Source organism: Larus michahellis, chromosome 5 (assembly GCF_964199755.1).
Source record: "Larus michahellis chromosome 5, bLarMic1.1, whole genome shotgun sequence".
NCBI classification, from domain to species: domain Eukaryota; kingdom Metazoa; phylum Chordata; class Aves; order Charadriiformes; family Laridae; genus Larus; species Larus michahellis.
Genome location: NC_133900.1, coordinates 36807378 through 36833764, shown reverse-complemented (window position 1 = coordinate 36833764; position 26387 = coordinate 36807378). Strand labels below are relative to the sequence as shown.

Here is a 26387-nt window from a genome sequence, read left to right as displayed (position 1 = left end):
ACCCCTTTCTGAAGGAAGTTGTGTGCTTTACTGGCTTAATTACAAAGATAATTCCCTCACTGTCTCTACCCCAGATTATCTGAGGACAATATTATGTTCACATATCACGGGCATACCAGCACTAGATTAGAAAAAAGTTCTGGTTCATTCTATTTTTGCAAAATTCACATTAAAATGTCAGAAGAGCACAATTTGGAAATATTTCACAGATTTTCAAAGTCTGCATCTGAAGAATATTTCTGACAACCACCAATGCTAGCTGTATCAATGAATAAAGAAATGCTGGAAAACTACAGCTCTGTTTCAGCAGCAGCGAGAGAGTTTTTCCAAAGTTCAGTGACATTAAATGTGAGCACCAATTTGGCATCAAAGAAGAAAACTGGTGATACATTCTTTTCAATTGAGTTCATGTGAGACAGAACTTTTTAGTCCATGGAGAGAGAGAATTGCAGTATTTCACTGTATAAAGCAGCTTAAATAACTGGTGCTGTGGAGCAAGTCTGAGGCTGAGTCCTGAGACTAGCACACTCATCCTCCCATTCTGAACCCAGTTTTATTAATTCCTATCAAGGCAGCTCCTGAACACACGAGACATTCATTCAGGCTGTAAATTAACCACACTATCTCCACATTTTTGGATGGCTCTACGTTACTCTTTTCTCTTAGTATGTATATGTTGCACATTTTCCAATTATCATGAATCCACCGAGGATCTTCATAGACTTCCCCTGCCATTACCTTGGGTAATGGAGAGGTGACAGTATATTATTACTAGGCACAGAAGGGTTTAATAAAGTCAGCACCAGGGACAGATTTGCTTATCTGTCGCATGTGGTAGGAGTGCTGAAATACTTCATTCTCATGACCAGATGTCTGCATTTCTCCCCAGAAATTGCTTTTGCCCGTATCAGCTTGGTACAATTTCTAGTGTACTGACAAATTAAAATGAATGGTTAAGCTCAGCAGATGGTTCACATACACAAGAAACATAGAAACCTGATTCAACTGCCTAGTTAGTTAATACAAGCTTCAGTCTCTTTTGATCATGTCACTTTTTAATGGAGAAGGAAGAACAATTCTTGAATCAATTTCTTAAGATTTTGCATCACTGTGCATTTACAATAAATAAAGTCACGCATGGCTTAGGTTTCTGCCTCACTAGGTATATTCACTACAACCTGGCAGGAAGAACCTCTGACACTGGTACTTAGGTTGCCTTGGTGGCTAAGTGTCAGAGGATGTTTGACAAGCAGTGCTTGCTTTGCCCACACAATGTTGTGTTCCAACCATGCCGAAGACCTTTGCAATGAGCCACTCTTCTCCAGGAGCACCCTGAATGTACTTCTGACGCTTGGCTATAAGCCCACAATCTAATTTTCCTGCACATGCTGAATGCATGTGTAGTTACAGTGCTAAAGAGCAAAGCATATTGTTCACCTAAGTGCTGGAATTCATTACTTTATTGCTATTTCATCCACAGAATAAATGGGGCAAAGAACATAATTATACAGTTCCATAATGATGCATGTGGCATGTTACCAAGAAAATGTAACTGTCCAAAGAGAATTTTAACGCAACTATTTAGAGATTAGTGTTGTCTTCTGCTGAGTACAGAAGTAAAACCATTAACAGATGACTGAGATTGCTGGCGTGAAGTAGCAAAACACTGTACCACATTGTGCAGCTTAGGTACTACTGCACACTGTACAGCAGAACTGGCATGGGGCAAAGAGCTGCACAGGGTCCATGCGATTCATAGACTTTTTGTTTATATCAATGCTATTGTACCCCATGCATTGAGGAAATCTTTTCCACTGCTGATGTCCCACACACAGAATGAATTAAAGGATCTGTTTGCTTCAACTTGGTGATCACTTTTCAAGTGGTTTCAGTACCTGAGTGGGAAGGAGACATTGCAGGAGATGGTTTACCCAGCTTGCACTAACTTCCAGAGAGACCTTGTAGGATGTTTTGTCTTTCAGAGAGAGAAGAAATGGTAAACACATGTCCATACAAATCTGAACTGTACGTGATGAAATAATAATTTCTGAAAACTAGACAAAAATTCAGGAAATAACAAAATCCAAAGCCTGGGTTTTCTGACACAGCCTTTCAGCAATGGTGGCTAGGCAGAGTCATGACAGACTGTTTTCAGTAGCATGGGAAACATAGCACTGGGAACAAAAAACATCACATTTCCACCCAGGTTGCTTTTGAGACACTCATGAGATCCTTATAAAAGACAAAAAGCCCCAGCATCTTTTTTTCTTAGCCTTCTCATAGTTGGTTATTTAATTTTTCTGTGATCAGATTCAGATAAAGCATTACTATACAGATGACTTCTGAAATTTTTTAATAAATATAATAAAGGTTTCCATTCATCTCATTACACTAACTACTGCATTGATGCTCATGCTTCTTTTTGCTCTTGCTCTTTGTTTCATCTGCCATGGGAACAGGGAGGATTAGGAACAGGCTGTTTTCCATCCCTGCTAACGTCTCTTCACCCCACTGCATAGATTAAGATTACTGTAACAAACTGGACACAGTGTTAGGATTAGCGTGCCAGCCACTGCAAACATTCGACTCTTTAGCATTTCATTTAAGGTACACCAGAAACATCTGCTCAAGTCTCCACAGAAAATATGCATTCTTACAAATCTGAATATAATTAACATTTTAGAAAACTGACAGTAATTCCTAGAATAGACATGGCAAGAAGAAGGTGAGCAGCAAGGTATCCCCATATGTTTTCCAAAGGCATTATCTGTGTTGCCAGTTACAGAATGCAAGTGTTTCAAAAGACAATTTTTTCTGCCAAATCTCAAAGCACCTATTCTTTATTATACTCCTGGTAAGTAACACCACAGGTCATGAGGAAAATCCTGGGAAAAAAATCACCTTGAATTTCATGGACTTTGGCTCAGATCCTTTTTGTTCAAGAGGCCCCTAAGAAATCAATCGGTGACAGCGTAAAGATATTGCTCTGCGTGAGTAAGTGTCAAATCAGGTACAAAGCAACTGGCAAGGCATTTAACCATTTAATGAAGCGAAATAAGAAAAGAGAAACTGCCCAAAACAACACTATAAATGGATTAAAGTACAACATTCACCCCTGGAATTGGGATGGATTTTCTTTTTTAACATTTTCATTTTGTCACTTATAAAGACTATTTTTGGTTAGTATTTCTCAAAGCAGAGAAGCCATCACTGACATACTGCAATCTCCTTCACTGTAGATTAGACAAGAACTAACTAACCAGTGAAAACCAGTACCACTGGAGCTCACCTGAGAAGCAGTAACAGTAAACTAGAACACAACTACCTTAATGAATTTTGTACTCTGAGTCAATTAGATAATGGAAAAAAAAAATTGTATTCCAGAGGGAAAAATGCAGAATTAAGAGCCTTTTAAAGAGCAGTTTGTCTGGGTTTTCAGATGTCTTGTACTGGATGATTCTCAAAGCCGATTAATGGATATCTTCTCAAAAGTCCTAATTCTATCTTTGGGAAAGTTTGATTACTTTGAAGGGCTCTGATCACAGAGAGGGAGATAAGGTCTAAAAAGACCTGATCTGGTTCACAAGACGACAACTTTTTAAGTGCTAAAACAGATTATCAAAGTGCTAGATAGGTGGAAATTGTGAATTAATTTTTGTAGCACAAGGTAGGACGCACAATTGGTCACAACAGTAAATAAAAACTTGGATGAGACAAAGAGGCTGTTCGCAGTCCAAGGCTTTAGCACTGTACGTACAAAAAAAGGAAATGAATGATGAAAGTAGAATTTGTGTTTTGTGATAGACAGGACAAAATGTCAGGACCCTAAGTCCTGAAACAAACCCATTAAACAAATGGTATGACTCACTCCACCTGATACTTCAGTGTCAACAAGTTAGCTGTTTCTCAGGACTAAAAACATATCCCATAACATATTTTACCATCACATACTATATTATATTGGGTATCAAATGCATTTTTCAGAGACAGTCCAGGTTTTCCCATCCAATCTACATGTAAAACAGATTTCCCAATTTGATTTGATTATGGCCAGTCCCTAGTGAGTACCGAACTTTTATTTCAGCTGAGATTCATACATTTCAGAGCAAAGGAAGCCAGGCAATGAACCTAAAAAATTAACTGAGTTTGGTTCAGGTTTATATTTGCTCTTTGAATTAGCACTTATATTTTTGAAAGATGATTGATGTTCATTTAAGGATACAGAATTTACCGTATCACTAGTATCAAAAGGTGAGAGGTCTCTGTAGTTGCCTAGTGGAGTTCAAAGGAAGTTGCTGAAACCAGAACCTGGTCTCCCATGCAATAGCAAAAAAAACTTTGTGAGGGTGCTTTCTATTCTTATAATCTGAGTGTTTACATTATGTCAATCAACATAACCTCTCCTCATCCAAACTTGGCAGGTTGTTTAAAGCAAACTGAAAATATATCACAGCAATGTACTTTTATACAAATTAAATTCAGGGCTTATACTCTGATCTTTGTGTAATAGTCTTTCAGACTGGGAAAGACCCTAGGTTAAAAAAAAAAAAAAAGTATTTCTTACACACCATGTCAGTATATGTTTTTGTGGATGAATGCACTTAACCTACTGTATTTGGAAGACCAATCATATCACCCAAAGGAGACAGATATATTAGCAAAGATCACAGGTTCACAGAACATTTAGGTTTGAAGGTATCTCGGGAGGTCTCTAGTCTGACCTCCCTGCTCACAACAGGGCCAGGTGTGAGATCAGACCAGGTTGTCTGAGGCTTGATCCGGTCAGGTACTGAGCTCCATGCTCTGGGCTGGTGATTGCACAACCTCTCTGGGTCCTGCTCCAGTGCCTGGGTGTCCTCATGGGGAGCAAGTTTCTCATACTCAGTCTGAACCTCTCTTGTTTCAATTTGGGCCAGGTTTCTCGTGCCCTCCTGCTACGAACTGCCAGGAAGAGCCTAGATACAGCTTCTAAGCAGTCTACCTGTAAGGCCTGAGGGAGTTGCAGTTAGTTGCCCTTTAAAGCACTCCCCCAGCCTGACCAAGCCCCAATCCCTCAGCCTCTCCTCGCAAGGCATCTACCAACTCTGGATGCTTGTAGCATCTTTCTACATCCCTTTTGCCAAGGTGCAAAGGACAATACAAAATGAAAACAGGTATAGAATCAAGATTAGTTTTTCATAAACTATTCTGTGCAATACCATTAAACTGCATACAATGTGAATGAGGCACAACCACCAAGCCATGCATGGACTTTAACAATGGCTCCAGCTCTGGGTCCTTTCGCATTGCTTCAGCAACACAATAATCTCATTTTCATGATTCAGTGATGTTCAGCTGCACTGATTCAATAACATTTCTATTAAAAGCCAGGTAATCTAATTTGCTCACGGATAAAAATAACTCGTTTTCTGACATAATATGAAAAGGGCAGAACAAAATCTTTACCCTTTGTGGCCTGGCTGCCACCGGTGTTCCTGTCGAGTGGCTTTAGGATTGCTTACAAGGATCTGTGCTTAGAAGCAAGTGGAAGTGATCACGTGCAGGTATACCTGATACTCTGCAGCTGGTAGTTTTTGCGGGGGTTTGCTTGTTTTTTTCTCGGCAATGTACCCAAAGAACAGTTTACAGTGGAAATGTGCTGTGGAAGGGGTTGTTGCAGCCTCATAAACTTCCACTCACCTTCTCACCCTAAGGAAATTTTAATTTTTCAATGTTAGTGTAAGTTGCACTTTCACCGACATCGGGTACCACAGTGCCAAGAGGACTGGTTCAAAGCCTGCTGAAGTTGAACAGAAACATTGCCGCTGACTGCGAATGTATTCTGAACAATCCTGTCACACACCAGGCAAGCAGTCACAGCACTCCTTCTTTGGAGTCAAACAAATTGATTTTCTCCTTTTGCTGCTCTCCTTCCCGCAGGCCCTCTGCTCTCCCTACAGCCCCCGGGAGCTCAGCACAAGGCAAGGGAAGGCGGCGGGGGGGGCCTCTCCCTGACCTCTGGTGCCTCCGCTGAGGGCTGTACCCGAATTTAACATGGCCACACCACCCCCCCGGCCCGCTCCCCTCAGCGGCCATCAGCGGGGTGGCGGTGGCGGACAGACGCGCCCATACGGCCCCGCCCGTCGCCAGCGCCACGGAGCGACCGGCCGACCGGCGCCTTAACGGTCACCGGCAGCTTCCCGCCACTGCGGACAACGGCCGCCATCTGCCGGCTCTGCCCGGCAGCGCCTCACACCGCCCCGCCTCACACCGCTTCACGGCCCCTGCCATCGCCTCACGGCAGAGGCGGTGCTCGGCTGCGCTCTGTTGGCGTGGGAGAGAAGGTCTCACCCAGGCCCCGGCTGCCGGTAGCGGCAGGCAAACGGCGGTGGCTCCCGCCACGGTGGTGGCAGCCCGCGGGGGGCCGTGGGGGGAGCCTCCTGCCGCTTCCGCGGTTGGGGACGGGCAGCGCAGACGGGGCACCCAGGCTACCACCAAAGAGTTGGTAAAACAGAGCATAAAGTCAGCTAACTGAAAATTAGACGGGATTTGGAACGGGTCCAGAAGAGGGCAACAAAGAAGATCAGAGGGCTGGAGCACCTCTCCTATGAAGACAGGCTGAGAGAGTTGGGGTTTTTCAGCCTGGAGAAGAGAAGGCTCCAGGGAGACCTTGTTAGCGGCCTTCCAGTACTTAAAGGGGGTCTACAGGAAAGATGGGGAGGGACTCTATCAGGGAGTGGAGTGATAGGACAAGGGGTTATGGTTTTAAACTGAAAGAGGGGAAGATTTAGATTAGATATTAGGAAGAAATTCTTTCCCGTGAGGGTGGTGAGGCACTGGAACAGGTTGCCCAGAGAAGCTGTGGCTGCCCCATCCCTGGAAGTGTTCCAGGCCAGGCTGGATGGGGCTTTGAGCAGCCTGGTCTAGTGGGAGGTGTCCCTGCCCATGGCAGGGGGTTGGAACTAGATGATCTTTAAGGTCCTTCCCAACCCAAACCATGCTATGATTCTATCATTTTAAGAATGCTGTCAACATGCCAGTGAAGCGATGATGAGTTTGTGGACTTCTGAGTGTTGTCAGGTGTGTGTCTTCTGAATCAGGACCCAGGGATATATGTAAAAGCACAGTGCTTTTAAAAGTGCTTATACAGCTACTTCAAACCAAGTGGGGTATTTTTCGTCATATAAAGTCAAGTCTAGCCTCAGAAATCTGCACAGCAAATTAAGAAACTGTATTTGCTGCTTGTGAAAGCTTAAACAAGAATAAGTAAATAACTACTGCTGAGACATTACCTACTATTCATCCCCTATGATGAATATGTGGTTTCATTATGTGGACAGGGAAGTTGGTTTTTCCTGGGAATGCTCACTAATGGCCTGCCAGTTGTAGGTGCTTTGCTCCAGCCTAAATGGACCATGGATCTGTCAAGTCTCCATGGCCCGTTAGCAACTCAGGACTTTGAATTTGCAATGGCCATAAAACCCAGAGGACTCAGGCCTGCCAAGGCTGCAGTGTAGACATGCTTATTGGTTGCAAAAGGAACAAATGCTGCTCTTTGTACTATGCCCTAATTCTCAGATAGGGTCAAACTGCACTTGATGTAGAGTAGGGGTAGCAGTGCTTTGATTCGAGCTGGAAATACTGCTGCAAATATCACAAGCAAAGAAGCTATTTTAAAGGCCTGAGGGCTCAGAGATACTCTCCTACACCTTGCTACCAGTGAGTTTTCCTGGCCAATACATGCAAGAGGGGGATGAAATCTGTCACATGGGCTTTCTGCCAGTCGAGGACTTGCACCACTCGCCCCAGGCTGGATTTCTGTTGTATGTTGCGAGGATTTTGTTTTGTTTTTAAATGCAGCTTTCCTGATTGAAATCAGGCTCAATGCAAAAGGAATGCCAGGCTCCTGCAGCTCTCAGCAAAATCTGCATGTTAGAAGCCTGTGTTGCTGATCTGGAATACATTATTCCATGGAGGGTAAAGAGGATTTTCAGGTCTAAAGTCCTGTTATGCAAATCAGTTGTCTTCTGTTTTGCCTTTGCATTAATTAACACAGCCTGTCATAGTTCTTCCATCACGCTTCATCTTCTATTTCCAAATCTACTTTTTTTCAGACAATTTGATTTCAAAATTATATTTACATTTTTAACATCTCTTAATGAGCTTATTTCATTGGTAGCATAAACCTAATTATGAGTCACACCAGGGGCTCTTTTGCTGAGAATATTTCCTCCAATTTAGCCTGATCAAAGATTGCTGAGCCATGTGAGAACCACAGCTTCAGACATTGCACTCATGTAGCTTAAGAATGAGTTAAATATTTTAAATAGAAACAATCTGCTCAAGTTGAGTTAAATTTATGGTAGAGACCAGAGATTGAGTTCAGACTATCTTTAAAAACCAAACGCAGTCCTTAACTGATACATTTAGGATGTATCGTACCATGTTTTCCTTTGGAGGGCATCTCCAAATGGGCAAGTTCCAATAGTGTTACCTTGAAGCTAGCAACCCTCAATAATAATGATAATCAGGGGATTCATTGTATTAATTTGAAGAAGTAGGTGGGGTTTTTTTAAACTGAGCTCTCTGTATTCCAGGGCTTTCATGTGTTTTACAACTGCTTTTTATGCCTGTTTTCATTGTTTTATCTTTTTATTGATCACATTTGTTCAGATGTAAAGTGAAATTCAGTTACCAAAATTATACCCCAACAGTGTACACTGCAGAAAAGGTCGGCACAGATAACACTGCTTTATGTCTTTTGCTTAATCCCTTTCTCTGGTGAGCTGTCAGATCTGCATGCGAGGGTGGAGCACAGGTTAGAGAGCCACAAGCTCAAGGCCTAATCTCACAGCTGGCTCATTGTAGCCTAGATTTTAAAATCTGACTGCTGTATTTGGGCTTTTGATTTGCAGAGGTGGTAAGCTTGGCACCCAGCTGCCCAAGGTGTTCGCTCTTTGTGCCTCACTTTCCAGACAGCTAATGTGCAACAGTAAAAGAGGTGTTGTACTGCATAACTGTTTGAGGTGATGTTATCACTCCAGATGTCTTCTGATCAGATTTTATATGCCAACTGAGATACGCTGCTGAGAGGTGTTCAGGAGTTTAGATGTTTACATTCTCTATAGCAAGTTTAAACCATAAGCAAACCACCATGCTTAATCAAAACTCTTCCTGAACAGACTATTGTCAGTCTGGCCCAGTATCACTTTCTGCATCTGCTAAGAAATGTTTAGTGTCTCATTCATACGCTGAGAGAGATTATTTTTTTTAATCTCTGTGCTGCACTTCAGAGAAAAGCATATTTTTTTTAATCTTGGGTATGAATATGCAGAACCCTCACTATGGCTGTGAAACGGAAGAGACCTCATGCCGGTAGTGAGAAAGGCATTCAGTAGCCAAGCCCTGAGTAGCCTCATCTGAAACTTCCACTCACACCCATGGGTTAGGGGCTCCATTTAAGTCCAGGTTTGAGCCTGTTCTCCTCATAAAGGTGCTTGTCTCTAGCAGTCCTCTTGGACCTCACTTGTCACCTAGCCTCTGCTTGGTACTTGCTGGGATGCTGGCTGACCTTTTCCGGTCACCCTACTGCTGCTTGCCTATCTCTGGTGCTGTGGTGCTGGCATGCTGGTGGTGAAATCAGTGCATAACTTGTGTCATCACCCATCTCCCCTCCTGGATCACCTTCTACTAGGGATTAGTCCTGCTCTTGCTGCTCCCTGATGCTCAGCAAGGAAGCCCTATGGAAAAGCTATCTATCTCCCTGGTTGTGCTTGTAAGGGACCTAAGTGCCCTGCCATGTCCTGCTGCTGATCAACACTTGGCAAGAGGGAGTGTGTATCTTCCCTTGCTGCTGCAGAGATGTACTGGTAGGGATGGAGCTACAAGCACCCTCTCTGGCTAACTGCTGGCAACGTTTAGCCACAAATATTATTATTTTGTCGGTGCTGCTAGTCTCCATGTTCTCAGCCTACAGGTGACTTTAAAGGACCCATATGCCCCAACCAGAGGGGTGGTGTAAGTAACTTCATGATCCCTCTGTAAAACTCAAAAGACTTAAATCTCCTTTTGATTCTGCCAATTTTTTGTGTCTTAAACTTGCATATAGTCGCTTCGGCTTCCACAGAGGTAGTGAGAAGAGTACCTAATCTTTAAGCTTGTGGTTGAGAGCTGCGTTTAATTTCTGGTAAATATTTATTCATGCTGTCTCTAATTTATACACACAGACAAAAGGCTATAGCTAGAGGAGACAGAACATAAAGGCAGCATCAAACAAAAGCACAGCCTTTTCATACCCAATTAAAAAGAAATATTATCCTAATGAAAACTCTCGAGGAAGTGGAGAACAAGCGAGCGAAATCAGATCAAAGAGACTCAATAAAAACCCATTTTATATGAAACACATTATTCATCAATTAAACAATATGTGTTGTGTGAGGGAGCACCACAATATCATACTGGCAGCAGAAATACTGAGAGGTGCAATCTGTTGGCTTTACTTAGCATCTTTCTTGCTAGGTTATCCTGCTTTTTCCTCAGGAATCATTTTCCCAGTAAAGCACTACTGATTTTGATGCAAGTGCATTGGTAGGATCTTGGAAGACGAAAGCAATCAGATAAACTCTGATACTATTTTGTGTTTTGCGCCGTTGTTCTTGTTTGAAGCAGTGTAAATCTGTACTAATGCCAGTTAAGTAAATGGAACTAATCTGGTCTTAATTGTATTTTGATTTCCACTGTAAGGAGCCTATAGCAAGTTACTGATTTCAGGGCCAGCTGGGTAATGTAAATATATATTTCCTTACTGGATTGTGAAACACTAACAGAACTATTACAACTGGAAGCAAAGGTTAGCAGCAAAATGTGCCCCAGGAAGATGAACTTTAAGTTCTGGTATGAAAATATTGGTATGGAAGTACTTGCAAGTTCACCAGCCCTACAACTGAAACAATGTCTTGTCACTAACATGCCAAGTTAAAAATGAAATATTTTCAGCATGGACAAAGGAATAATGTATGATCCTAAGTTAGGGAAAAAGAAAAAAATCACTACTATACCAGATGTTTGTTCCATCAGCAGAAATGCAATAATACTTTCTTAAGGATGTCTGGCAATCTGCAGCTGGGGGACTTCCTGAGATAAAGATTACAGCTACGATTTTATGTTTAAAAAAAACCCCAACAAACTAACAGCAACACCCTAGTGGCATGTTCTTTCATGAAATCATATAACTGCTTTTTTAAATCCTATTTGGCTTCCAAAACTCCAAATCTGGCATGGTCTATGTTTGTGGAAACGCCACCCCACACACCCCTTTTTTTTTTCCTTTAAACCTGTTTTGTTTTGATGCCTCTTTGGCATAACAAGACCAACGGAATAATGAACATCGTGATTTCCCATCCCTCCTGTTCTTCATCTTCTGTTTGTATCTTTCTTTTCACCTCTCTTTAGGATGTAGGAACAAAACTGAATTCTGTTTGCAAACTGGGGGCTGACCGTAGACTCATATACAGCAACAAGGAGTTGATGTACTGAAACAGTGGTGATTTCTGTTTGTTCTCTGTTCTTTCCCTGGTAATTTAATGTATTTGATTCACTAGTTTAGTTAATGCAAAATACTAAATCAGCATATTCAAAGAGCTAATCCCAATGACTCCAAGGTCTTTTTCCTGATGATAGTTAATTTAGGTAGTCATACTGTCGGTATAAAGCTGTCTTTATTTGTGCCTGACTCAGCATCACAAGACCATTTTCTGACACTTAATTAGTTGTAAATTCAGTATCATGGTATTTCTGCAATTCTTCAAGATCAGCTTTAGGTTTACTACACAAAATTATGTTGTTTAGCTTTGTCATCTCCCTATTCACCTGCTTTTCCCCTCATTAATGAATATGTCTGTTACAGATTCATGTGGGATTCTGCTGATAAACTGTTTCTTGAGAAAGCTAACTAGTCTTTCACCTCTCTGATTTAATGCCTTATTAATCTATAACAGGATCTATCCTCTCACTACGTGACAGATTTTTTTGATTGCTTCTCCCCCCCCCCAACCCTTTAATAGCTTTTGGTAAATGACCTTGACAAAACCTCTGAAAATCACCCCTTTATCTACCTGCTTCTGATTCAGAGAATAGCAATAGGTTTCTGAGGCATGATTTCCCTGTACAAATCTGTCCCAAGCCATTAATCAGTTTATAATTTGTACTTAATTCTGTTCTCTACTGTAGCTTCTACCAAGTTGCCTGGTTTCAAAATCCAATTTAACGGTTTGCGGTTTCTTGCAATCTCCTTCGAATCCTTTTTAAAAAACAAAAACCAAACCTGGCCTCACACCTACCAGCTCCTACGTCCTGGGCTGCAGTGATCAACAGTTTGATAATTTTGTTTGTGACTTCCTCTTCTGGGTGTGTAGCCAGTGGCACAGGCAGGCATAGAGCTGTGGCACATTGTTGCTGTGTGTGGTTTTGACCTCGGAGTGCACTGCAGAACACAGTCTACATGTAATCACAATAATGCTGGGGAAAGAGAGGAAGAATAGAAATGTCTATCCATAAAGGCAAAGTTATGGGAGGTTAAAAACCTTACTAAACAGTCCTTTGAATTCTGGATAAACAGTTTCTATAATCTGAAATGTAGGTGTATTTTAAGATCTGTCATTACTGCAGTCTGGAAGAGCTTCTTTGTACTTGGTACTCCACAAATATTTACAGAGAAAAACTTAGATTTGCAATATAAATATATGTAGAGATGGAGAAATGATTGTCTGTTTTCTTTGTTGTTAATGGGTAGCTGAAGCACAAAGACTAGGTAATTGCTCAAGTCTACACTGGCAGTCTGAGAGAAACCAAACTTAATTTTCATAACTTAGTCCTATCCCTAAATTATGGGTTTAACTTTCCCCTTTAAGTATCATATATCATCATATTTCAATATGTCATCAATATTATTCCAATCTACAAAAAGGACATGAGGCAAGACCCAGAGAACTACAGACCTCTTAGTCTAACCATACTTCCTGGAAAAATTATGGGGAAGATTATACCAAGTACTGTTGAAAGGTGTTTAAAGAATAATGCAATCATCAGGCACAGTCTACATGCGTTCACAAGTGGAATGTCCTGTTTAATTTAATATCCTTCTGTGATAAGATCACCCACCTAGTGGATGAAGGGAAGGCGATGGATGTAGTTTTTCTGTATTTTAGTAAGGCTTTTGATACTGTCCCTCACAGAATCCTTCTGCACAAGTTGTCCAACTGTGGGATGAGCGGGTTCATGGTGTGCTGGGTGATGAATGGGCTGAAGGGCAGAGCTCAAAGGTTTGTAGTGAATGGGGCTGGCTGGCGACAAGTCACCAGCAGTGTTCCTCAGGGTTCTATTCTAGAGCCAGTCCTGCTCAATATATTTATCAACGATCTGCCTTTAGGAGTTGAATGCACCATTAGCAAGTTTGCTGATGATACCAACCTGGGAGGTGCTGTTGACTCTCTTGAGGGACAAGAGGCCTTGCAGAGGGATCTAGAAAGATTGGAGTATTTGGCTATGATTAATGGGATGAAATTTAGCAAGATGAAATGCTGGATTCTGCACCTAGGATGGAGTAATGCCAGGCACAAATATGAATTGGGAGAGGAGTGGCTGGAGAGCAGCCCTGCAGAAAGGTCTGGTCAAGAGCAGGCTCAACAGGAGTCAGCAGTGTGCCCTGGCAGCCAAGAGTGCAAACCACATCCTAGAGTGCATCAAACACAGCATAACCAGCTGGTCAAAGGAGGTGATTATCCCACTGTATTCAGCGTTGGTGTGGCCTCACCTTGCGTGCAGTTCTGGGCCTCACAAATTAAGAAGGATGTTAAGGTCTTTGAATGCATCCAGAGGAGGGCAACAAAAATGGTGAAAAGTCTGGAAGGGATGTCCGATTAGGAGCCACTGAGGACTTTGGGTTTGTCTAGTTTGGAGAAAAGGAGGCTGAGGGGAGACCTCATGGTTCTCCATAGCTTCCTGAGGAGGGGATGTGGAGCGGGAGGTGCTGATCTTTTCTCCCTGGTATCCAGTGACAGGATAGAATCATAGAATCATAGAATCATAGAATCATAGAATTGTTGAGGTTGGAAGGGACCTTTAAGATCATCGAGTCCAACCTTTAGCCTACCCTGACAAGAGCCACTTCTAAACCATGTCCCTAAGTGCCCCATCTACCCTTTTTTTAAACACCTCCAGGGATGGTGAATCCACCACCTCCCTGGGCAGCCTATTCCAATGTTTAATAACCCTTTCAGTGAAAAAATGTCTCCTAATATCTAATCTAAACCTCCCCTGACGTAACTTGAACCCGTTTCCCCTTGTCCTATCACTTGTCACCAGGGAGAAGAGGTCAGCCCCCATCTCTCTACAACCTCCTTTCAGGTAGTTGTAGAGGGTGATAAGGTCTCCTCTCAGCCTCCTCTTCTCCAGGCTAAACAACCCCAGCTCCCTCAGTCGTTCTTCATAAGGTTTGTCCTCCAGACCCCTCACCAGCTTTGTAGCCCTTCTCTGGACACGCTCCAACACCTCAATGTCCCTCTTGTAGCGAGGGGTCCAAAACTGAACGCAGTACTCGAGGTGCATGGGAATGGTTCAAAGCTGCACCAGGGGAGGTTTAGACTGGACATTAGGGAGCTTTTCTTTAGCGAGAGGATGGTCAAACACTGGAACAGGCCTCCTTGAGAGGTGGTTGGTGCCCCAAGCCTGCCAGTGTTTAAGAGGCATTCGGACAATGCCCTTAATAACATGCTTTAACTTGGTCAGCCCTGAATTTTCAGGCAGTTGGATTGGATGATCATTGTAGGTCCCTTCCAACTGAAATACTCTATTCTATTCTGTTCATATTGAGGAAAAAGTTATTTGTACTTTTAATTGTATTTATCTTCTGTCCCTTACAGGAACTGGTGTGCTTATGTCCATACCAGACTCTTACCTACAGTGGTAGTGGACAACCTGGAAACCTTCTCATCAGGCAGAGCGAAGCCTTGCGCTTGGCATATTGGATCCTGTGCTCAGAGGTTTGTAGAACTTGGAAGAAAGAGTACTTGCAAGCACTTGCTGCATAATTAATACGACCATGACTTTAGAAATTAAAATGAAAACAGGAGGGAGCAGATTAGCATGTTTCCAGGGCTCGTCTTCACATATCCCTAGATCAAGTATCTCATGACCGGGAAGTGTCCTGGAGTTCCACAACAGAGTCTTGGCATGCCTTCAGTCTGGCACCCTCTGATCAGTTCAAAGTCTTCTTTTAAGGCCACTGCCTGCTCCCCTCTTCTGGAGCACTGCAAGGAAAGGTGCACATGTACAAAGCCTTAAAGCTTTAAAGCACATGTGGGAAAGAAAATCCTTTCTGAGCAGTTTTCTGAGCTTGTGCTTTTTTGGAGCAAAAGGCTTCCCCTGAGAGGCTTATTTTTGTTATCTCTCTGCTGGGTGCTTATTTCTGGCACAGCTTGCATCAGGTAGTGGACCTAGGGAAGTAGTTGGCCTGGATACAACTTGTAAATAATGACCCTGTTAAACATATTCAGATTGTCCTTTGTGCTTTGGGTGCCTCATTGTGTTCTCCAAACATTAGATTTCAATGGTAAATGAAATTGGGTTTTTATGCATGGGCCTGGAAAATGGCAAACTGAAATGGCACCAATAAAACAGAAGTTGTTACATATTTTTCCCTTGAAAATTTTCAAAAGCCTATTACAAGTCATTTTCACTGTTCTAAGAATTATCCTCTAGGTGGTATGGCAGAGCATGCTTTAAGCTTTGAGGTGAAACAACAAATAGAGTATCCTTAGGATTTGGTGACTCTAAAATATAGTCGATTGTATTCCAGAACTGTGGAATAGACCCTGTGGTTGAAATGTTACCAGTTTGTTGTTGGGTTTTTTTTCTAATTCCACCTAGAAGATTCACAATAACTCTGATTTCATTTTTGTAGGACAATTAGCTCCTTGTGCTGCTCCTGTAAATAATTCTCTACTATATACAGTTCTGGGGCTTGTCTACGTGGAGAGTTATTTTTGAAATAGCTATTCCTGATTAACTCCTTTCACGGACACTTCATTTTTATGAGTGCTTTCAGGAATGGATTATGCTAATGCAGAATAAGGTAGTTTTATCAAAAAATAAGACCATCCATACTGCAAAAGAACTGAGAACTCTCTTGATTTCAGTTCACCTTAATCTTTATTGAGTTCTTGCTGCTGAAAATGCCATTTCTCAGAGGCAAAGCTGGTTGGGGACACATGCAAAGCTCCTGCCAGCTGCTATGAATTTTAATATATATAATATTACAACCCTTGTGAAGGGGTGACAAGATTAACTACAGTGTAAAACAAGGTGGCATTTCTTAATTCATTGGGAGGATATTTTTTTGGTCTGACAGTCTTCAAATTTTTCCTGCTTTCTGAAATGATTTAGACATGGATTGTGTGTCCAAAACAGTTCTGTAACCGTTTTATCATTGTATTTTCTGACATTTTAGGTGTTCTTCATGCTAGTGTTTAGCAACTAGCAGAACTGTGTGATATTCTTTTTATTCAAACTTTGTATTTAATATATTAAAAGAGGTGAGTAGATTTGCTGTAGTTAATTTCTTCTGTACAGTCTGCTGCAGCTTGTTCATTCTGTACTGACTTCTCTGTGAAATTAAGAAAGCTAAAAGAAGTGATGGGGTAGCCAGGACATGCTGAATGTGTTGGAACACAGAAACAAAATTGCTGCTGCCTTTGCAGATACTGTAACAGTAGCAACTGAGGCATCACAATTACATAGCCATTGTCTCCTTACATTGACTTCCAGAGTGGAAAAGATCACGCTTTACGGGATTAACGTTTGTATAATCTTGTTTAAAATAATCAGAATAGAAGGATTCCAGTGTGCTCTCTATGTGAACTGAGGTGGCATAAATTCATTGTGAATGCTTTTTTTCACTGATTTCTAAGAAAACAGTATTTCACAATTGTATTTTTGGCTCATGCTGTCCAGTTTAGTAGATATTAATTGTAATATCTTCCTTAAAAGTTAGCAGCATTTGACTCCTGAATAAGATATTCAGGGAAGAAGTCTGGCAGCCCTAAATAGACCTCAGTCAGGTTCCTTTAAAATCCATGCAGATGATCTGAAGGCTGAACTATTAAAACTGTGGTTGCTATTGAAGCATGAAACTCTAGTTAGGCTTCACTTTCAGTTTCAAGCAGTTAATGAAAGGATACATTTGACATGTGATGTAACATAATGTAGTTTTACAGGTATCCTACAACTCCTTTTTGGTCACCTAAAGTAGGTTCAAAATGTTCTTGTTTTGCAGGTCCCAGACAACAACACACCAAGCATACAGAACCAAGCATAAAATAGTAACATCGCTGGAGTGGAAGTGCTGTCCTGGGTACAGTGGGCAAAACTGCCAACCCAAAGGTGGGTAGAGTTGTAAAGATTTGAAAGTATTCAGTTCAACAAAAGAAAACAATGCTATCTGATTTGTAAGCAAATGGCTCTGCCAAAAATCGATACAGTCCTTCCTGTTAATTTAAAACCAGGAAAAATGCATAGTAAACTAAAATGCTTTGGTATGTTGACTCTACCCTGCACATGAATTTTCAGAGTAGCTGAGCAGAATGTTTTTTCCTCTCTTCCACTCTAAATAAAACTCATAAAATCTTCAGCCTTATTCCATTTTGCTAAAATATGGAGTTTGCATTCCGTGTGTCGCTACTTTTGACCTTTTAGGTATTGAGTATTGCAGTGCTGGGGATATTAAATCCAGGCCCTCTATTGAATACTTGCTGTAAAATTCATCTACAGCACTGTGACTCTTTTGGCTTTCAGTTTCAGACTCTAAGAATATATTTTAGACATGATAAAATAATGTATCATCAACTTTGTTTCCCTCGGAATTGAGTAGGACTTTTGTTGTTCATTTTGACAAAGACTGAATTTTACTAGGTATTACACATGATCCCTGTATAATTGTGCCCTTTTTTGACAGAATGGAGTGTTTTACCTCTGCCCTGGTGATCAAACGTATGGCAACGTACTGTAGTTTAACATCTGTATAATAGCTATTTCTTTGCTGCTGGCCTTAAACAAGCAGCCCTTGAAAAATGAGATATGGCATCAGCATACATATTTTAAATGAATGAATATTACAAGAAAGGCCATTAGATGTGGTAGGGAATTCAATCAACAGTGGTAAAGTAGAGGCTGTGATTAAAAATTAATGTAGAGGAATGAAGAGAAATCACTGTTATTCACATCCAGGAGGGAAATTTCAATGCTGAAGAGCCAGAATCTCAGCAAGCGTAGAATTCTCTTCTGTGCAGCTGAGCGTGGAGTCAGATATTAGCGCAGGACACAGTCGGTCAGCTAGGCTGTCCAGTGAGCAAGGATCAGATGTTTTAACGTTTGCTTTTAAAAAATGCACCCATTATCAAAAATAGATTAAAAAATGCTTATTGAAGGGGGAGGCTATTGTTGATAAAATTGAAATGGCAGGCATCAAAAAAACAGGGAAGCATTAACCAGGAAAACAAGCTGTATAACTCAATTTGTAGTGGCATCTGTGTAAAAATAAGAATAAAGGAAAATGTTGTCAAGTGTTACAGGAGCCAGTTTGAAATTACATCTCCTGGGTTCTGTTTTCAAACCTCTTCTGGCTTGCTGAATAACTTGGGGAAGCCACTTATAATCTGCATACCCAAGTTTACCCATCTAGAAAATTGAGATGACACTTATCTCACAGGGGCTCTGGGATATTTAATTAATTAATGCTTGTAGAAGTGCTTAAAGAGATTGGGATGAAAGGTGTTATGTCAGAAAGGCTCTTCTTCCCCGCTTCTGGAATCCTGCCTCCCATGAGGAGCAGACCACCAGCACAAGCCCTGCCTGTATTATTCAATTCCCATGAAGGGACGTCAGCTAATGAACTTGAACAGTTGGGAGCCCAATAGCCTTGTCTTCAGGCACTCCATTTCTACGATCGTGGGGGGAGAGAAAATGTAAGCTCTGACTGGGGCTCTCCAGAGTCGCTGAGCCCTCTGCTCGGCCTCTGCACTTGATCTGCTCAACAGCAGAACTGGTATGGAAGGGTTTCCCTGCCAAGGGAACCGGGGTATTCTGACAATATGTTTTAGATCCTGGGAAGGCACTGTTAGTGTGATGTGGGTTGCTTGTAGCAAATGCTAATTCAAAACACCTTCTGGTTTAGCTTCTCTCTTAAACCAAGTGAAATCATACATAACTATTTCAGTCTGATAGTCTAGGCAGGAGGAAACTCTTGTTACCATCTGATAGTTATTACTAGACATCTGTAAACCATATTTGGTAGCCTTATTGTAATTGCTTGGTTACAGCTGCTTCTCAAGGTAAAGTAGTAGTGAGTGAGACAGAAGAGCCTCTGGGAAGAGACATGTTCAGATTACTGTTTCTACATTTACCTCCATGTGGCAACACAGGACCAAATCAGATAAGACATAGATCCTAGTCTAACATGGACAATGCAATTTTACAAGAAAATTAAGAAGGGAAAAATGTCGACATTATTTCTTACAAGTCTCATGAAACAGTGCAATAAGGACAATTCAACAAAAAACCACATTATTTTGATTTGGGAATATGAAATACTTAAGTGCGAGAAAAACCGCTAAAATGAAAGGGCTTGTAAATTCTGAGTTGCAAGGTTCACGATGTCGTTTTTACGAAACACAGTTTTATTTTAACTTTTCAGCCTTAAGCTGGAGAAAACAGTGTGTGTGTAGTAATGTCTGAGGGAAAGAAATCCCAGTTTGCTCATGCACATGTGGTCCCTGAACACTATATTATGTGTCACAAATCATTTCAAGAACTGGAAGATGCATCTTCAAATGTAGATCATGCTGTGTTCAAACTGAGCTTTGCTGTGGAGCGAGGCTGAGGTGACTTAATGTATATGAAATCATTTCCATCTGCCCTGGCTGTGGTTTAGAGCAAACAGCTGGTTCTCAGAGTTGCTGACAATGCCATAGCCATTGTTAGCACTGAATTCTGTTGCATGGTAGCGATGTCATTTCTCCAGCAGATGGCTGTAAAATGTTCTGCACAGGAGCGAGTGCTATCCTCTGCGTAGGGTGAGCTGAAGACACAAAAGGTAGCAATTCACCTTGAAACACTGGGAATGGGAGGAAACTACCAAACTCCCCACAGGGATTCCCCTTCAGCTACTTCTGCTTCATCAAAAATATATTGAGAGAAAAAGATCCAATTTCCATATTTTTAATATTCCCTGAGATCATTTTGAACACTGTGTTTAAAAATACATGGGACAATAAATTATACATCTAGGCCAATAAATTTGGTGTTGGATTCCTATGTGCATTACCTGATATTCAGAAATGCTGAGGACCCTGAAGCTCCTTGAGGAACTGGAAGTGCTCTTCATTGCTCAGCATTTTGAAATGCTGCATTTTGTTGTTGTTGCTGCTTTCTTATTGTAAATGGCACCTATAGGTGGGTCTAGCAGTCTAATTTTAATTTTATATTTTATCTATTTAGCTGAAATTGAGCATAGCATATCCAATTTTTAAATGGTCTCAAATGGAAGCCATTTGATGGCTATTTCTAACCTAAGGAGTACATGTATTAGAGTTTCAATCTGGTGCTCCCATCACATCTGCTGCTGTTCAGCGTCTAGGATAGGGAATCTCAGCTGTGGGACCAAGGAGCACATAAGACTTAATCACCATATGATGTCTCAGAGTGGTTCCTTTGGAAGAGGACTGAGCCACACTGGAAGGATGATGTAGGAGAAGCTATATTGCCAGTGACTCTTTTGAATCTGTTTCACAAATGAAAACCCTGAATTTCTAATGCTACCTGAAAAGTACCTTTCCTATGCGGTGATGAAATTTAATAACTGTACATTATGAGGTATTGTCTCTGTGTGAGTTTTTTGTCTGTGTGCGTCACTGGCTACAGTCCTTGCTGTTTTTAGAAGCAGTATAATGCACTATTGGCTTGCTCCATTACTGGTTTTCTCCAACAGGATGAGATCTATGTCCTGGTTCTCACAGGGATTAAGTTATCTGAACAGTTTAAAGCATTAGGAAAATAAGCACACAGTGATAAATATATATTGTTGAAACTAAAACTGATTAAAACTGTAAGGGTTTGGGTATTCCACAATGTGAAGCTGTGAGTAGGGCAGTTTATTGAATAGGGAGAATGAAAGATAAGATGGACAGTATTAAAAAAAATGTGATGTCAGTAGCAGTAACACTGGCAGTGAATACATTTAGAGCAACAGAAAGATCAGTGAATGAAAGAATAAAAGAACATCAATCAGCTGATCTTTATCACAGGCAAGTAACTGACTCCCTTGTCACAGATCATATCATCACATCATCACCTGATAAATCCTGTGTGATGAATTGGGCTGAATGCAGGTATTTAACTCCTGTCAATAACCATGCCACAGAAAGGTAACAGAAGCTATTGGAATTATAACTATTTGAGAATTTTGTACTTTTTATCAGCCAATTTCAATAAATTCTATGAAACATTCTGGCCGTATGATAATTGCCTTTGAGGTCCTCTCCTAATTGTTACTTTCCCCCCACCTAATTTACAACATCAACCACCTTATATCATCCTTAAATGTAATCTATTGATCCTCGTATATACTGCCAAGAGGCTGATGAAACATAGGGAATTTCTTGATTCAGCATTTTATTCTGTTTCCTTGGAAACTCACATTATGGCCTGACTAGGTTTTAATACTTGAAGTGGAAAATAATGTCACCATACCCAAGTTTTTCTGCTTGTACTGCACTAAGGACTGGAAATCATATCAATGCCACATAAGTGGCATTCCTTAGATGTGTTTCAGCTGGAACACCGTCCACTTCAAAATGCTTCATGAAATGAGCAAGCATATAAAAATTTGTATGAATTTACACTATCAAATTTACAACCTACTTTGTACATATTTCATTGTTTTAAACAATAATGAAATTTAAATGACACCGTTAAGTCTAATGGCTAGAGAAGTCAGGAAGGTGGAAATTTCAGTTCAGTTCCCAGCTATCCTATCATTTGTTCCCTGCTTTTTGTGAATGAAGGCGCTTTACTTCTATGGACCTCAGTTTTCCCAACTGCAGTATTGAAATAATAATAAAGTTAGTTTAGCTTTTTGCAAATTGCGTTGGGATCTTTGGGCTGAGATGTAAAATAAGCACAGAAAATCTCATCTGCCATGACCAGAGAAAATATTTAGAAACTTATCAGCTTTGTGAAGTTTTTAAATGTATGTACCATTTGCAAATCTGAGATGATATTTGTTGGAATTTGGAATTTGATTATGTTTTGAAATTAATTTTTGTGTGCTGCAGCAATGTAATATCACCACTGGATTTAGTGAGAAGGTCTCCATGGTTGAAGATTTGTGTAATCTGACCAAAAAAAAAAAATATCAGTTTCAACAAACCTGATTTTGTACCTATAAAAAAACTTAATTAATTTCACAGCTGACAATCTCTGTGTTTTCTTTGTACTGCTGTTTTATATTGATCTAAAATATTCCTCTAGAATTTTTAGCCCTGAAGATTTCAAAATTCTGTTCATTATAGGGCAAGTTTTGACATTTTAGTATTAACACCAACCCCTACCAATCTCAGGAAGCTGTTTATAAAGCCGTTCACTGTCTTCATCAACGTGGTCCCACACTGTGTTATAGATGGACTAAGAGATAACAAGAATCACTGCAGATGATTAGGCTTTAGTAAAGTTGGTATAGAATAAAGAGAGAAAGCAATTTTTGTGGAATCCTGATTGTCACGTTCCATGTTTTACTCACATCCTTTCCTTTTCCTCCCTCTTTTAGCTCAAGAACAACAATCACTTATACACAGCAACCAGGCTGAAAGCAGCAGAACTGTCGGTGAGAGGACACCAGGAGCTCCTCAGGACCCCAGTGAGCCAGGTCAGCTGTTATTATTACCATCACACCTAGCCCAATCACTGACTATGTGACTCACTAAGATCACTGCAAAAAAAATTTGAGAAAAACCCCTCTCTGCTGAAGGCACCTGAATGAACTGTTAGAGTTTCTAGCAGTCATGGTTCAGTGGTGTGCTTCTCTGATAATGACAGGCAGAAGAAACTGAATTTAAAGATACTAGTAGCTTAGCATTTATGGAGTGTCTTGTGACTAAACTAAAACCAGGAAAGTGATTCTGCACAGAAATATTTAAACTATTATATTACTGAGTAAAATAAATGAATTAACAGAAAAAAAGAAAAAAACCCCACCCAAACAACACAGCCAAAAAAACCCCAAACCAACACTAGGAGTAGTACAGAGCAGCATTTGTCATAAAAGAAAATGTAGTGATGTTAATTGTATTATCTGAATACATGATTATTGTCATATATCTTCTTATAAAAATTGGTGCTTTATTCAAAATCGGTACAATGACACTTCAAGTTTTAGCAAGGGCAGCTTAGGTGTGTTTTAAGCTATTCCATCTGGGGTGATCAAATAGCTAAGCAACACATGGTCAGTGTCCAGCTTTATACCTCAGATGTTTGAGACTGTTTTTTATTACTCTATTCATTTGCTCACTATGGTGTTTACTTCAGCCTATCTAGATGGTAAGGTTTTGGAGCATAATGTCAGTGTTTTCTTGCAAAGGTGTGTACCGACCTCAGCATTATAAGAGGAGTTAGTAACAATAACGCTTTTATTCAAATAGTGATCTACGTTGAGAAGTTACCTTAGGTGACTGCTGCATGAAAACTTCTCCACCTCTTAGTATCTAGAATTATTGGGTGTGATCACTTCCCTTTATATTTTTTTTCCATTGCCATCTATATGATTTAAAGTTTACCAGCACAAATGTTCCAGAAAATGAATTTCATAGTTGTCTGCATAAGTATTCATGGGAATGAAATTTTATTCATGTCAGGCATGTTTGCACACTCACTAAACTGGCAGCAGAAGTAATCATGGTTTATCAAATCATTCCATTTAACCAGGAATTCAAATATTGAGTGTTCACTATAAAGGAACATGAAAAGGTATCCATGATTTAGAGATATTCAAGTAGTTGACAGACTATACTATATTCTAGTCTGTACAGCCTGAAGGTGTGTATGCCTTTGAGGGTCTGGAGATGTTGGTAATGCAGAATTATTTAGAAAGTCTGTGTACTCAGAGAACTGCCAACAATCAGCATATCGTGTTTAAATAACAACAAAAGAAATACATGAAACATGCTTGAATAAGGAAGTTGTTTGACAAAATTATTCTCTGCTTGTGATATACTCCCCAGCAGTGAGTGAGACTGCATTTGTCAGGTAAATTTTTGGTGGCAAATTATATGTGAGTTATTTGGCAGCATTCTCTACATGCTGTCAAATGGTCTTGTAGTTTACATGTTGAGGAACCAGAAGATGGACAAGATGTGAAAGACAATTGTAAAGGAGGCATATTCCTTGAACTTTCTTACTTCCTCCCTTTTCTTTTAAATCTGTTGATGTTTCGATTATGAATAGCTACACTGTCTTTTTGTATAATCGTCAGCTGTTGCACATTATGGTGTTACTGTCACTCACACAGTTGGCCTATAGCTGAAAAAAAAATTGTGGGACCAAATAATAAGGCAGTTTATGTTTTCAGATCTGTATGTTGCATTTGTCAATATACTGTTCTGTTGCTGGGACGTTCATGCATGCTGGGAGAACAGGATGTCAGCATCCAGACTGCCACTGGGTTTTATGGAGACAGTATACGTGTATGTGCTTATGTTCATATATGTGTTTTACTTTAGATCATAATAGACAAATAGAAAAACTAGAAAGCATAGTCAGGAGAGTGAAAGATTGAATCTGGCATGGAGATATAGAAAGGTAGTTGCAAATGGGAGTTAGAAAGGAGAAGGCTGTTGCCTCTTGGTGACATGGTGTGCTGGAGGGAGGAGGACGTTGTCTAGTAAAGCAGACAGGCATATGAAAAGTAAGCTTGATCAATAGAGCATTAGAACATGCCACTTCCCCTAGTAGGAATTCAGCTCTGAAAAATAACTCTGAAATTGGCATCTCAGAGCTCCATGTTAATTGCTTTTCAGTTATTTTTAAATCAAATGGGGTCAGTTTTGGAGGAGAGAGATACCTGTTCTGGCTGCTAACCCTGCAAACATGACCTGGGGCCAGGGCTGACTGCCCTGGTCTTGTGTTCCATCAGCAGGTGCCCAGGAGTCTACAAGCCAGATTGTTTCCAGCTCCCACTATGCAGCCAAGCCACTTATAAACCTCGCTTTCAAGTTCATCTATGCAGCTTGTCTTCCCCCTTCAGTAGGGACTGACAGAAACCAAACTGAAGAAAGCAATGCACCCTGCAAGTTAGTTATCAGTTTGGATGACTATGCATGAGCCAGTAATGAATTCAAGCCACTTTCTCTCAGTCACAATTCAACCAGGAGCAGAATTATCCAGACCCGTCTGTCTTTCACAGAGTAGTATTATGATGAAGAGTATTCAGACAAACAAGATCCATCAATGGCTTGTCTCCATGGTTCTGTAGGGGACAATTGCCAGACTCTAAACTAAACTAAGTGGTTGAGTTATAAACACAATGTTGTGACTGTATAAGTAGACACCACGGGCAAAATAAACAGCTGGAGATGCTAACATGCTACCTAAAATAGCCAGCCTTATTCACTAGGCTCTACCGATTATGAATTTTACAACAAATATTCCTCCACAGGAGAACATTCTCATGGGTGTTGGCACACTTCATCTGCACTGAATTTTCTGAATTTTCCCAAATGCCATCAAATTAGATATGATACATTTATTTTTTACATACTAGAATTTTGAAGAATAAAAATCTAGTCAGAAAAACTTGTCCTTTTACATATAACTTTTTTTTTTCTGCTGTAGTCTTTAGGCCCCTGAGCTTCTACATGATATCTGATTATATCTGTTTACTGCCATAGGAATAGACACTGATGCCATAATTAAAAGTGAAATAAGATCAATAGCAATACTGTAAATATACACTATTAAATATTTGCACGTACTACTAAATAATCTCTTGCATAGCAGTTTATTAAGTCATAGTATGGCCTGGGTCATGTAGAGTAGTATATCATGTATCTAAGGTAAGCCATTTGAGCTGAATTGTTGAAGGAACTGAAGGGGTTTTGTAGCTTTGCTTACAAGAATTAGAACATTTAATTTTATCAATAGGGTCTGAAAATCCCAGACTATGTCTTATTCCTGTCAGCTGTGAAACTCAGGTGGCTAGCTGAAGTCATGTGGAGTCTAAGTTTGCAAGACCAAGGCCCCCTTCACCACTACCTATCTTAAAAGCATCCAGATAGGCCTTTTTATACCTAAAGAGACTACACATGTCA

At 40.5% G+C, this 26387-nt stretch overlaps 1 protein-coding gene across 1 annotated transcript in view; it reads left to right on the top strand.

The window, feature by feature from the left end:
• MMRN1 (multimerin 1) overlaps nucleotides 1-26387 on the top strand; it is a 46529-nt gene that overhangs the window by 3267 nt on the left and 16875 nt on the right. Inside the window, exons 2-4 of the mRNA XM_074589584.1 lie at nucleotides 14898-15017; nucleotides 17309-17415; nucleotides 22853-22951. Of these exons, the coding sequence (XP_074445685.1) occupies nucleotides 14898-15017; nucleotides 17309-17415; nucleotides 22853-22951 (326 nt within the window). The remainder of the gene's footprint in view (nucleotides 1-14897; nucleotides 15018-17308; nucleotides 17416-22852; nucleotides 22952-26387) is intronic.